Source organism: Lepisma saccharinum, chromosome 11 (genome assembly GCF_977018435.1).
Source record: "Lepisma saccharinum chromosome 11, izLepSacc3.1, whole genome shotgun sequence".
Classification (NCBI taxonomy): Eukaryota; Metazoa; Arthropoda; class Insecta; order Zygentoma; family Lepismatidae; genus Lepisma; species Lepisma saccharinum.
The window spans coordinates 11,173,997-11,187,337 of NC_139239.1; the positions used below are offsets into that span (position 1 = coordinate 11,173,997).

At 39.5% G+C, this 13,341-nt stretch overlaps 1 protein-coding gene across 2 annotated transcripts in view; it reads left to right on the top strand.

The window, feature by feature from the left end:
• Positions 1-4,616, top strand: part of LOC145994624 (beta-hexosaminidase subunit alpha-like) — a 15,425-nt gene extending 10,809 nt beyond the window's left edge. For both annotated transcript variants that reach the window (XM_083130699.1, XM_083130700.1), the window contains exons 7-8: positions 2,282-2,498; positions 4,116-4,616. In XM_083130699.1, coding sequence (XP_082986825.1) covers positions 2,282-2,498; positions 4,116-4,487 — 589 coding nt within the window. In that variant the 3' untranslated portion in view covers positions 4,488-4,616. The remainder of the gene's footprint in view (positions 1-2,281; positions 2,499-4,115) is intronic.
• The last annotated feature ends 8,725 nt before the right edge of the window (positions 4,617-13,341 follow it).

A 13,341-nucleotide genomic window follows, 5' to 3' on the forward strand; every position in this document is an offset into this window, starting at 1 on the left:
CCACGGAGATATACTCAGGAGAGATTGGCAGAATTGTATTATGCTTCTCATACATAGATACATTTTGCAAAATCATATATACGGGGTCCAGTGTCTTGAATCCCCGATTGGGCATGGCTGTTCTTTGTAAGTGTTTCTTTATCTATCAATTTCATCTCTCATCGTAAGCTTCGCGATTAGTGACAGAAAGCGACGCTAAATAATATAAATAAAATCTTTCTAGCGGGCGTGCGCACACCCACTCATCCACCCACCCACCCCCACACACACAAACTGAAAAACAGCAAAAGCTTTGACATTTCCTTTTGCAATTGTACGTGTGTTTTATATAGTAACTTAGTAATATTTTGCGGGAGGGCCCAAAATTTATAGATCCGGCACTGTCAGGAATCTATCTAACGTCTAACCTTTGTCGAGTAACGCGTGGACTCATCAAAATTTACCACCTAGTTGAAGATTTGTTCTGAATAACTACCTTCATATACGAGGGGAAGTCAAAAATTATCTACACTTTTGCCACAACTTTTCTCAGGTTGGCCACACTGCCTTCAGCACTTGTGTGCTATAAGGTTGTACTTTTGTGGTCATGTGGCCGAGGTTTGATCTTAATCGCTCCGTTTTTCTTTCATTTGTTACAGATTAAACATGGCTGCTCCACTGGTAGTGTGCACCTAGGAAGAACAGCGATCAGTGATCCGATTTCTCTGCTCTGAAGGTGTGTCATGGACTGAAATTCATCGCAGGCTAGGCTTTCAGTACATCTGATGATGTCAGAATAATCTCTTTGGATGATGGGTGACCATCGGTTCATCAGAATCATCTCTCAAGTTTGTTGAATCTTCCCATCAGTGGTGGAGGTTGATGGGCATCCTACGCTTCGTGTTTTACGCTTCTCCAGCCATTTTTAAACCTCTCGATCAACTTATACACAATTCTACGTGGTAAAGCGCTGTCCCTGTATTGTGCTGAAAGACTGTGATGAATTCCAGTACCTCACACATCTTCAGACCAGAGAAATCGGATCACTGATCGCTGTTCTTCCTTGATGCACACTGCCAGTGGAACGACCATGTTTAATCTGTAACAAATGAACGAAAAATGGAGCGATTAAGATCAAACCTAAGCCACATGACCACAAAAGTACAACCTTATAGCACACAAGCGCTGAAGGCAGTATGGCCAACCTGAGAAAAGTTGTGGCAAAAGTGTAGATAATTTTTTACTTACCCTCGTAGTACAGAAATCAGTAGCGAAAAATAGCACACGATCTTATAGGCAAAATAAGTTAATCTGTCACTTAAAAAGGGAGTAGTGAGAATAATTTCCAGTGTGCAGTGTGGTGCTAAGTTCAACAGCTAGTAGGATGCTTAACATTCCATGGATGACATGAACAAGCATCGTTAAGAAAATTGTAGAGAAGGGAGAGACCACGTGTTTGACATTTACGTACTTGGTTTACTTGAACATAAACTTCCTTGTTGCAAATATGAAAAAAAAGTTCCTATGATGCAAATGAGTCATCCGTTTCCTGGGAAACATTCAACTCATCTGACCCAATTTCCTGTTGATTACATAACTACTCACATCATACTCCTCACTGAGTGCGCCCATTCCATCTGGGTGACTACAGTGAATTTAGTCTTTGCTTTACTAGCAAATTTCTACAAATTTAGATAATCGTAGCGACAGGAAATTTATGATATGATGTAAAGAACGTAAGAACGAGTACAAACATGTATTATATTTTGAAATTCCAATGAACAACCTTTTATGTCGTAGTTACTGATTTCTAAGACCGAGGCGAGAATATCATTTGGCGCTCTTGTACCTTGTTCGGTGCCTCCGCTTGGTGCCAGTCACAAAACTTCGAATTTATGACTTCGCTATAATGACTTGCCTTTTTTCTACGTCATTCAGTAGTTTCTAGAACTAGAATTTCTCTATGAAATAAATTGGTATGCAGAGGTACTAAAACTTGTTGAGTCAGTGATGTCAGATAAGGTAAGGGAATGGGCATTAGCCGGTGTCCGCCCCCTTCCTGCAAATAATAAAATTAGATAAGGAAAGCCCTCTTAGCCCAAATACACATTTGTGCATTAGGAGTATTTCTGTACACAAACGTATTGTTGATTATGTGACTATGCCCCACAGAAGTATTCTCGTCCCTGTCCCTCAATAATTTCGTCTACGAATTTATATAGTATGTTTGAAGCATCTATTTTTTTCCCTATTTATGAAGGTGAAACAATTTTCACTACTAATATCTTGGTTCTATTTAAAGGGAGAGCAATCCAGGCATCACCGATTTTATGCAGGCAAATAACATAACAGACTATTCCATGCTAGAAGATTACTACATTCATAATTTGTTGAGAATTGTGGAGGGTTTCAACTCCAGTTATATAGTATGGCAAGAGGTGTTTGACAATAATGTCAGCCTCCAGGATGATACAGTTGTTCATGTATGGAAGGGTGACCATCAAGTGGAACTTAATACTGTGAGTTGACTTTGAACTTTATGTAAATATTTGTTTGTTATTGTTATGTCAATATTTTTTGCAACTTCGAAAAATCTTGTGCAAAATGTAGTAAACGCTCCTGAATGTTCAATCATTTTCTCCAACTTCTACATGCTCATAAAACGGAAAAATCATATGCACACTATACGGATCTGTTTTTTCATAGGATATGCTGTAAGCATATGATACGATGTAAAACTGGAAATATAATGTGCATATTTTTCTAGATATCAGTACAACCTCATGTCTCGCTGTGTGTGTAAAATATTCACATAAAGACTTGCAAGGGATCGTTTTATGTCCAATTTGTGGTCAGATAAACTAATCGGGAATGAACCTCAAAGTGAAATCTTCCGAACTATTTTACAATAAAATGTCTTCACTAGGAAACGAACCCAGGACCCTTTGGTAATAAGATTATATATAGCATTAGTGTGAAAGTGAAGAGATTCTACGTTACATGAATTAACAGTGATTACAAGAAGCGGGATAAACTTCAGAAGTCATTTCCTCATGCGAAACTGCCACAAACATGGGAAGTATTTACCTAGAATGTTCTCGCTTTGTGTCCATCAGTTAATGTTACTGCTCTGTAACCAACAAATCCCAGATTGAATTTCTGTTTTCGACTTATTTAAGAGTGTAGTAATGTAGTATTGTAGTCCTGATTAACGTATTTCTTCCAAACTTCCGAACATTTTTGTTCGTTGCAATATAATCCACTTATGCGTAATGCACTCGTCAGGAATGTGTTAAAATTAGTTCAGTTGCAGACAGTTCAGAGTGTGAACGGACAAGATAAGTGATCCTTCTCAAGTTGGCGCGATGCCATGCTGAATGAAGAAAGGACTTAAATGGTTTGAAACTTAGTAAAATGTAAAGTAATTAAGCTTCATTGCACTAATTAGCCAAGGCCGCCCGCAGGAGTTTTCTCAGAAAGGGCAGACGCGGTGAGTGGGAGCAATGTGGGGGACGCTATCCCCCCCCCTTCCCCGGTTAAGCAAATTCTTATAAATTGTCCCTGCATCAATTTTATCATATCGTCACTCATCCTCATCGTCGCGATTAATGAAAAGTGGCAGGAAAGCGACGTTAAATAACAAGAATCAAATCAAATCAAAATGCAATTATCTAAAAACTTAATTGTAGAGACATTAATATTTGTAGAAACAGAAATTTCAGTTCATTACTTTAATCATGTGGTTGGTTGATTTGGTGTTTTAAGTCCACTTTATGCAGAGTAAGGCTAATCGGGACTGGACGTACAGTTTAAAGTGGGAACCACTATGTGCCTCCACCGGGTATCGAACCCGGGACTCCTTCTTTAATCATGTGGAAATTGTAATTAGATAGAGTAAATAAATTATGTGTAGACTTTGATGAGCACTACACTAGTGATATATTCGCAGTTGGGTGGCCGTATTATATGTTAGCAATGATTCCCGATGATAATGACTCGAAATATCTCTGTTGTTTTGATATGCAGAGCTGAACTTGGAATTGTTGTTGAGAACGAGTCTCCTCAAAGGACATTCCTAGGAAACACAAATAACATAAATGTGAAACAAAGTATCTAATTCCATGCTTCTTACTCAGGTGACGGCTGGAGGCTTCCGTACTCTGCTGTCCTCATGCTGGTACTTGGATTATTTGGAGTCTGGTGGTGACTGGATAAAATTCTATCAGTGCGATCCTCAGGACTTCGACGGTACCGAGGAACAGAAGAATCTGATCATGGGCGGAGAAGCATGCATGTGGGGTGAAGTAGTGGATTCTACCAACATTCACCAGCGAGTATGGCCCAGGGCAAGTGCTACCGCAGAGAAGTTGTGGTCGGCTGCAAACGCAACAACAGATTCCAACTTGGCAGTGCCTCGACTGGAAGAACATCGATGCAGAATGGTGAAACGTGGAATTCCTGCACAACCAGCAAGCGGACCTGGGTATTGCCCTGAAGTCTTCTTCTGATGTCATATATGACACAAACAACCAAATGGAGTAAAATGTATTATTAAATTTCTTTGCATAAAAGTATTGTTGATTGTAAGCAAATATTTTGTGGAATTTTATAAAATCAAAGCAATAAACTCTTTGTTTATGATTTATTACATCTTAACGACTGTTGTTATAATGGAGTTCCCAGGAAGGGTTGGTGGGGTGATAGCCCCCATTCGTTTGGCTTCGCTGGAAAAAAAAGATATACATGGCTATCCCCTCTCACAATATTCCCAGGAACATTAATACAAAACACACACACACACACACACACACACAGAAACATACTTAGCCAAAAATAGTAGGCTAATTCATGCACACACACACACACACACGCGCTCATAAACACACATACACACACACACACACACACACCCACACACCCACACACCCACACACCCACACACCCACACACACACATATATACAGTACTTTTCTCTGGCGGTACGCAACGGTACGTCGCACACGCACCTTTTCATAGGTGAGAATAAAAAATAATAAACTTCTTGAGTCTGTTTTAAAAATAATGATGTTTTGCACACTTCATACACACTCTGATTTTGTTGAAAATCATTTACGAGTAACGTATCTAGTTATATTTTAACGAAATAAATGTGTGTGTGTGTGTGTGTGTGTGTGTGTGCGCGCGCGTGTGACTGCATAAACGCACGATCATTTATTAGCAAACCACAACATTTTGAGCGGTTCTTACACGGATGCTCGCAGAGAATTTTCCAGGGAAATGTCAAAATCGAGAGCTGCATCTTTAAGATATGTAGATAGAATAGAATAGAATAGAATGGTCTTTATTTAAGCAGGCGTGTTTCAGCCTCATAGGCCGTTCTTACAACCAACCCTTGTCAAAGATACAATAAATGAATTAAAAAAAACACATAATGATCATGATAATACAATAAAGATAATAAAAGATTATACAATGATAAAATAATACACGTACATTGAATAGATTAGTATATATACTGTGGAGTAAAGATAAGTAATAAGTCTTCCGTAGTTCAATGTGTGTGCGGGGGGAGGAGGGTAGGTTAGGTATGCATTATATGATGTATAAGTGCAGGTGCAATTGTTAACATATAAAGGTTAATGAAGTTGTTGGGACAATAGTAAGTTCTTCAGATTTTTCTTAAAACTTTGATGACAAATAATGTTAGTCAATGGTGCAGGCAGTTTGTTCCATTCCCTGATCCCTGTAACAATGAAGGACTTGTTATATGTGGCGGTTTTATGTTTGGGGATTTTTAGATTGTGCTTCTTGCGGATATTATGTTCGGCTGATGTTCTACGAGAACATCTGAATTTTTTTAAGTTTATAGTTTAGGTCCTAGGATATATTACTGTACACTGGAGCGCAATAGTCTAATGTGGATAGGACGAGTGCTTGCATAAGACGATTTTAACATTTAACGTCCAGAGTATGTTTTAAATGATACAAAGATTTAACATTTTACTTCATTATAAGTATACCCCTAATACATAGGTAAAAATAAGTCCCCACCTGATAAAGTCACAAAATGCACCCTGTTTAAATGTCTAGGAAAAATGTCATTTCAGCTAGGAATGAAATTGCGATGCGATGAGTGGAGAATTATCACAGCCTCATCTCGTCTCCTGTGTGGTGAGTTCCTTTTCGTTCATGTTTGTGCTTATTTTTGTTTCGGTTTCCACTCGGAAGTTATTAAAACTTATTCTAGATTCACTTCATGCTCAAATAGGCTAATCGGGACTCTATTTTCAAAAAAAAATCTTAAAATATAGGTATAAGTATAGTTTTCCGTACACCATCTAACAAAGTTATGAAAAATATGAGTGAGGTACAGGAGTACATTGTACCCCCAAGTTGGTCTGTCCTGCCTTGTCTCGTTCATGTAAATATTTCGTTTCGGAAAATTACATTTTAAACATTCAAAGAAAATGGAGTCAGTCATATACTCTTCTGATGAAGATTTGTATCTTATCTTCGAATCGATGCGACCACTTCTTTAGAAAAGTGTACCTCCCTTACGCAAAAGAGCATTCGTCTGCAGCGTGATTTTCTGAGAGCAAATATGGTTCCATCGTTCCACACACATTTTAAACAATTTTCATCTCCTTAAAGAGGCTTCCAAGAACACATGTCAATGAACTAACTAGTAGCAAGCACAATGCAGCAGAATAAGTTTGCAATGGATTTAATTTTTGTGGTAAGGAAGATAATGCTCATAAGTTATAAACAATATGCACTTTTCTTATTGGGCGAATTGAAAATAGGTTATTTTAACAGTAGCACCTTGCGTCTGCTGTCAAATTACCAAAAAAGGGGGTGGGTTACAGGGGGTACAACTCGATTTATGGATTATGGGGGTACAGTACCCCCTTCAAAAATTTGGGGGTGTACAATGTACCCCTGTACTCCCCGTTCCTGCGCCACTGGATATCACGTTTATGTGCCATGTGTTTCAAGGAAGATAGAGAAAAGAGATATAAAAGAAACGGTAGAGTATGAGAGAAAGTAAGAGAAATATAAGTGTCAAACAGAGAGGGAGAAAAGGAAAGAGAAGAGAAATCTACGATAAAGAAAGAAAATTAAAGAAGCAAGACAACACACACGCGCGTGCACGCAGAGAGACAGACAAAGAGAGCGAAAGAGAGAAATACAGCAGCGAGAGAGAGAGAGAGAGAGAGAGAGAAGAAAAGAATGGAAAACGAGAAAGAGAGAGAAGGAATGAAGTAGCAGAAGATCGATAGAGAGAAAGAACAAAGAAGAAACTGACAGGAAAAAAATGGTGAAGAAGAGATGAAGTAAACGAGCGACCACAAGCATAAGAACCTTCGACCAAAAGTCTCCGTGCACCTTCCCTTCCAATCGGTTCAACTCGGCCCGTAAGGAAGCATGCTCGACTCTACCCCATCCCACCACGTGGGAGGTGGATGCACAGGAGTTTGCGCCGGTAGGAAGGGGAAGTAGGATATATTTATTTATTCCAAAAGGCCGCCCATGAGTGATTATGCTGAACACAATCAGTGGCGCAACCACCAATTTTTGTCGGGGGGGGCAAGTACCAGGATAAACGTACCAATAACAATAATAATAACAACAACAATAATGACATTATTATTATATTATTATTTGTGGTAGTAGTAATAGTAGAGGAAAAGGTCTAAATATAGGCCCCCTTTTTATGCTGTCATTTTCGGAGGAAAAAAAATAATATATCGAGCACCTGCCTTTAAAATGCATATATATGAAATGTATACATGTATACATGTAATAGCATGCTAAAGTATAGAAGGTCTCCATTTTTTTTTTTTACTAAAAAGCAATTTCCAAAAAATGGTAAAATGATGTCTTTCAAAATTGTGGTCTAAATATGGGCTACTAGTGGCAATATCACGAAAAGCAATTAAAATTTAAAAAAGCAGTCATTTATCGCTAAAATCCTATAGGTTCAAATGCCGAAGAGGCATTGATATTTCATTGCACGGACTTGTTCTTTATCAATTTATCCTCACCGTCGCGATTAATCTACAGAGCTAGAAAATTGGCACAAAACAACAGTAAAATAAAAAGATATATATTTGGGAGGTTAGAATTCGAAATCTGCTGTCGACCTTGACCACTTAAGAACTGTTATTTAAGGAAGTTTAAAACTTGTCAGTTCTCACGTCTGTTGAACAAGTCAAAGGGTACCTCATCCATAATGCAATTTACACATGCTGACCAAGCTACATTAACGCGTCATCAGTCAGAACAACCGTGTTTCAAGCCCTAATACTGGACTGCTACTGGGACAGAATCGAGGCGAAGAGGAAGCGTCATTGAGAAAGATGCATTTTAAAAATTTTACCTCTCCTTTTTTGTCACTTTAGGTTAATCGCGAAGATACGTATAATTAAGTGAAAGTTTGCCCACCGGGGGCATTACATTTGATTACATGCATTTTTCTTAAAGACGCTTCCGCCCTGAATCCGCTCCAGTGTGCGTCGGTTGGTCACGGACCAGGGCCAGCGCTAGTAATTTTGCCGCCCTGGGCAGTGGCAGCAGATGGAACTCCCTTTCTAACGCCCCCGTCATTCCGCAACAACGGGAAATTGAAAAATCGATATATTCCTAAGTAGAAACATCAAACTATAAAATAAATATTGAGACTTGTTACGCTATTTCAATGCTATTAAAAAAAGGTAAAGTGCTCCCCTGTGCACAGCACCACGCCATGAAGGCGTATAGGTGGTGTGGGGTAACGCCCCACACTTTCTTGATCCGGTCGTGAGTGGGGGTGATGTGATCAGCATCACGCCCCTGACCGCCTTTATGCCCCAGGGTTTCCCCCAGGTACCCATGTTATTCGACGCTGGGTGGGCGCCGGGGCCGCTTCCATCGTTAAAAAAGTTCCCGGAATTGAACCGGCCGGGGATCGAACCCGGGACCTTTAGCATGGTAGTCAGACGCGTTACCGACTTTTTTTTTTTTTTTTTTTTTTTTAAAGGAAAGCCCCTATGCGGAAGCTTCCCCCATCACACTTCATTCACTCATATCATTTCATTCATATTTCAATTTCAGGACTTTTCAGGACAGACAATCACAAACATCCATGGCCGAGCCGGGAATCGAACCCGGGACCCCTGGCGTCGTAGCGCGATGTGCTAACCACTCCGCCACAGGGGCCGCCCACCGACTGAGCCACTGCGGCTATTTCAATGCTATTTAGCACAAAATGATATCTCGCTCGACAGTTACATTTTAAAAAACACGAATTTTATATTATTATTATATTTTATGAAAACTCTCTCTCTCTTAAACGCAGTGGCGTACGCAAAGGGGGGGTTACCGGGTTTAAACCCCCCCTTGAGCTTTTGAAATATTATGGAAAATGCTGTACGTAGAAAAAATTAAAAATGGCTAATTTATCACAGTCAAAGATCTGCGACAGTAATAATAATAATAATAATAATAATAATTTGAATTATTATTCCCATGCAGCATGAAGAAAAACACAACATTCCAAACACAATCTAAGCGGCCGCAAAGTTCAATTTTGCAATATTTTTTGCAAAAAGTCGCGCAGTGACTCTCGCGAGAATTGTGAAAATTCCTTGCTTCGTCCTTATTGCAAACGTTCTTCCCGGTACTGATTTCACATCCCCTTGTGAACTCTTCAAGTGATGCTGAGTCTACATCAACATCATTAAATAATGTTGAAGAAGTGCTTCGTGAATCACCTAGAAGTGATAAATGTGTTGGAATGTCTATAAACTTACTTTTCAACGAAAACATAGACTCAGTGGAATTAAGCAACATGTATTCTTGCGGTTCATCATCATCCTGGGCGAGTTCCATAGGTAAAGGTAATGTAAATTCCCCCGTGCATATAGCACAGTGCCATGAAGCACACGGTGGGCCCCAAAGATTCTCGATCTCGAACTATTTTGCAGGTGATGTGATCAGCACCATGCTCCGGCAGCCTTCATCCCCCAAGGTTGCTCTCAGGTACCCATTGTTATGAGGCTGGGTGCGGAGTGGATAAATTCCAACCAATTCCGGGAATCGAACCCGGATATCCCACGAAGTTGTCAGACTAGACCAGCGCGGCTCCTTGAATGAGTTTCATATTTCGATTATTTCAATAAATTTAATATATTTGCTTGTTTTTATGGATTTTCTTCACACTTAAAATGTGTCACTTATCATTTACAAATAACTGTTGACTAGACAATTATTTTGAAACAAAAGAAATGTAATTTTGTTCTATTTCTTTCATAAATAGCAGCTGCATTAGTAGTAATTAAACTAATTAATTAATTAATTAATTATAAGAATTATTAATTAATTTAATATTATTATTATTAATTAAAGTATAATAAAACAATGGTAAATTGAATTTGTAGAAAGTTTTCGAAATAACACTCCCCTTGATGAAATCCTGCGTACGCTACTGCTTAAACGTATCTTAAATGTAACAAGTATTGGGAAAGAAATGAAGGCTTGACTTCATATGTTTACCGTTGTAGGTCCATGATGTAGATTGGATTTTTAAAAGCATTACATGTAATATTCCCGGATCTCCCGCATTTGTGATCTAAGGTCTGAATGTAATATTCTCTTTCGTATAATGCTATCTTGCATAAAATGGAAACAAGTGTGTTTCAGACATGATTAACCGAAGATAGTGTTTTTATTAGCCTTAATTTCCAAAATGAAACTTTGTTTGCCACTTGCCACAGTTACCGACAATGACAAAGTTAATAAATTCGAAGTTCTACACTCGCATTAGGTGCAAAATCATGACCCTTTATCAGTTTAAGGTCTCCTTTGGTGTAATTGTTTTATTATAGCCGAAAGCACTTTTATTTAGTTCATCTATTATTTCAGTAGCCTTCATGTGTTAACATTCCGGCTACTTTTCAGACAAAAGAGCAGATGACATGTCTTTATGCTTACTAATATCATAAAAGAAATTGAAATGTCACTATGATGTTTAAGCTGCTCGTATCTTATTTAGAGCTAAAATAATCGTCTCGCACTTGGTAATAAAAACTAACTTTGTACCGTTCTTGTGGATCTTCAACAGTTTTATCATACTGTAACTGCTTCTTCTTTCGATTTCTATACAGTGTTGCCTATCTTTGGATCATCTATATCTAAATTCGAAGCCAATTCTATCTCATGAACCGGGACTCACAGGCATAGGCGTGCGCACCGGGGGGAGGGGCAGGGGGGCAAATGCCCTCCCTAATCATGGACCGTCCGCAGATTTTTTTCTACGGAGGGACAAGCAAGGTATTTTTCCATGAGGCATATTACGCCGATTATAGTGTTGCCCCTCAAAAACACCCCTCGAATTTGAAATTGTTGCATTCCTGCATCCCCATTATAATAATTAATGTAAATTTCTATGACTGAAATCAAATTATTAGTGTGAAAATATACTTTTAGGTGAACATTAAATTTCTAAAGGGGAGATGTGGCCATCCTTGCCCCTCTTCCAGACATCCATGCCCTTATATTATTATATTTTTACCCAGAAATTTAGGAAATGGGAATCTTATCGCCGTTATTATACGATATTATTCTTAAAGAAAATGAAATATTTTGAAACCGATGAAAGTTCAAAGCAACTACGGGTAAAGGAGGTGGAGTGGCGCAATCACATGGGGCAGAGTGCATTGCCCCCCCAACCTTGGACGGAAATCAATGTTAGGGGGTCAAACATGGAAGTAAAGGAAAGCAAGACTAGCAGAATTCTTCCAGACGGCCAAGAGCACCTGCAGGGAGGGGGGCCACAGAGCTGCAATTAGCCCCACGATATCAAATTTTATACAAAGAAAAATACATTTCGTAAAGTTTTCTTGCTCGTTTCGCTCGCAATGTTTGTTTTTCTCGCAGTCTTGTCAAGTTCAGAGCGTAAGCGGGAGTTGGCCCTGGACGCCGAACGGTGTAAATGAAAGAAATTGTTAAAAACAATGCCATGGCGCTCCATGAGAATTTTTTCCGTCATATTAAATCAATACCGTTTTCAGTTTGGATCTGAAAATTTTCTTGCTCGCAATTTATTTTCTGTACTGCATTATAAATTAACAAGGAGAGAAGTAAGAACAACTTACAAGGGAGGTTATCTAAGTGTCCCACTCCGATTTCCATGAAACTTGGCCCGACCCTGTGGCCGAGTGGTTAGCACATCGCGCTGCGACGCCAAGGGTCCCGGGTTCGAATCCCGGTCGGGTATGGTTGTTTGTGAATGTCCATTTTCATCCATTTCATCATTTCATCACTCATCCCCATCTTCGCAAATTAGCCAAGAGGCACAAAACGCGAAGTAAAATAAACTAAATCAATCCATCAATCAATCAATCCATGAAACTTGGCAGGTGTATAGAGGGAGCCCAAAGGATGAAATACATGTTTTGTGTTTCAGCTTTAAAAAAAAACTGTTTTAGGGGGCGAAACCCCCCTCAAATGTCAAGATGAAGACAAACTGACGCGGGGATCTGACCCCTGTGTCCCACTCCGATTTCTATGAAACTTGGCAGGTGTATAGAGGGGCCCAAAGGAAGAAATACGTGTTTTTGTGTTTCAGCTAAAAAACCGGCAACCCCCCCCCTCAAATGTCAAAATGAGGAGAAATTGAAGTGGGGATCTGACCCCGAAACCACGTAAATATGACATAGGAAGAAACAGGGGGCATAGGGCCCATCTATACACCTGCCAAATTTCATGAAAATCGGAGGGGGACACAGAGGTCAGATCCCCACGTCAATTTGTCTTCATCTTGACATTTGAGGCGAGTTTTGTTTCCCTAAAACAGTTTTTTTAGCCGAAACAAGAAACACGTATTTCTTCCTTTGAGCCCCTCTATACACCTGCCAAGTTTCATGGAAATCAGAGGTGGACACAGGGGTCAAATGCCCACTTCAATTTGTCCTCATTTTGACATTTGAGGGGGGGGGGTGCGCCCTAAAACAGTTTTTGGCCGAAACAAAAAAGGACATATTTCTTCCTTTGGCCCCCTTTATACACCTGCCAAGTTACATGGAAATCGGAGGGGGACACAGGGGTCAGATCCTCACTTCAATTTGTCCTCATTTTGACATTTGAGGGGGGTTTTGTCCCTAAAACTGTTTTTTAGCTGAAACAAAAAAAAGTATTTCTTCCTTTAGGCCCTTCTATCCACATGCCAAGTAAGTTTCATGGAAATCGGAGGAGGACACAGGGGTCAGATCCCCACTTCAATTAGTCCTCATCTTGACATTTGAGGGTGGGGTTTGCCCCGTAGAACAGTTTTTTAGCCGAAACAAAAAAACACGTATTTCTTCCTTTGAGCCCCTCTATACA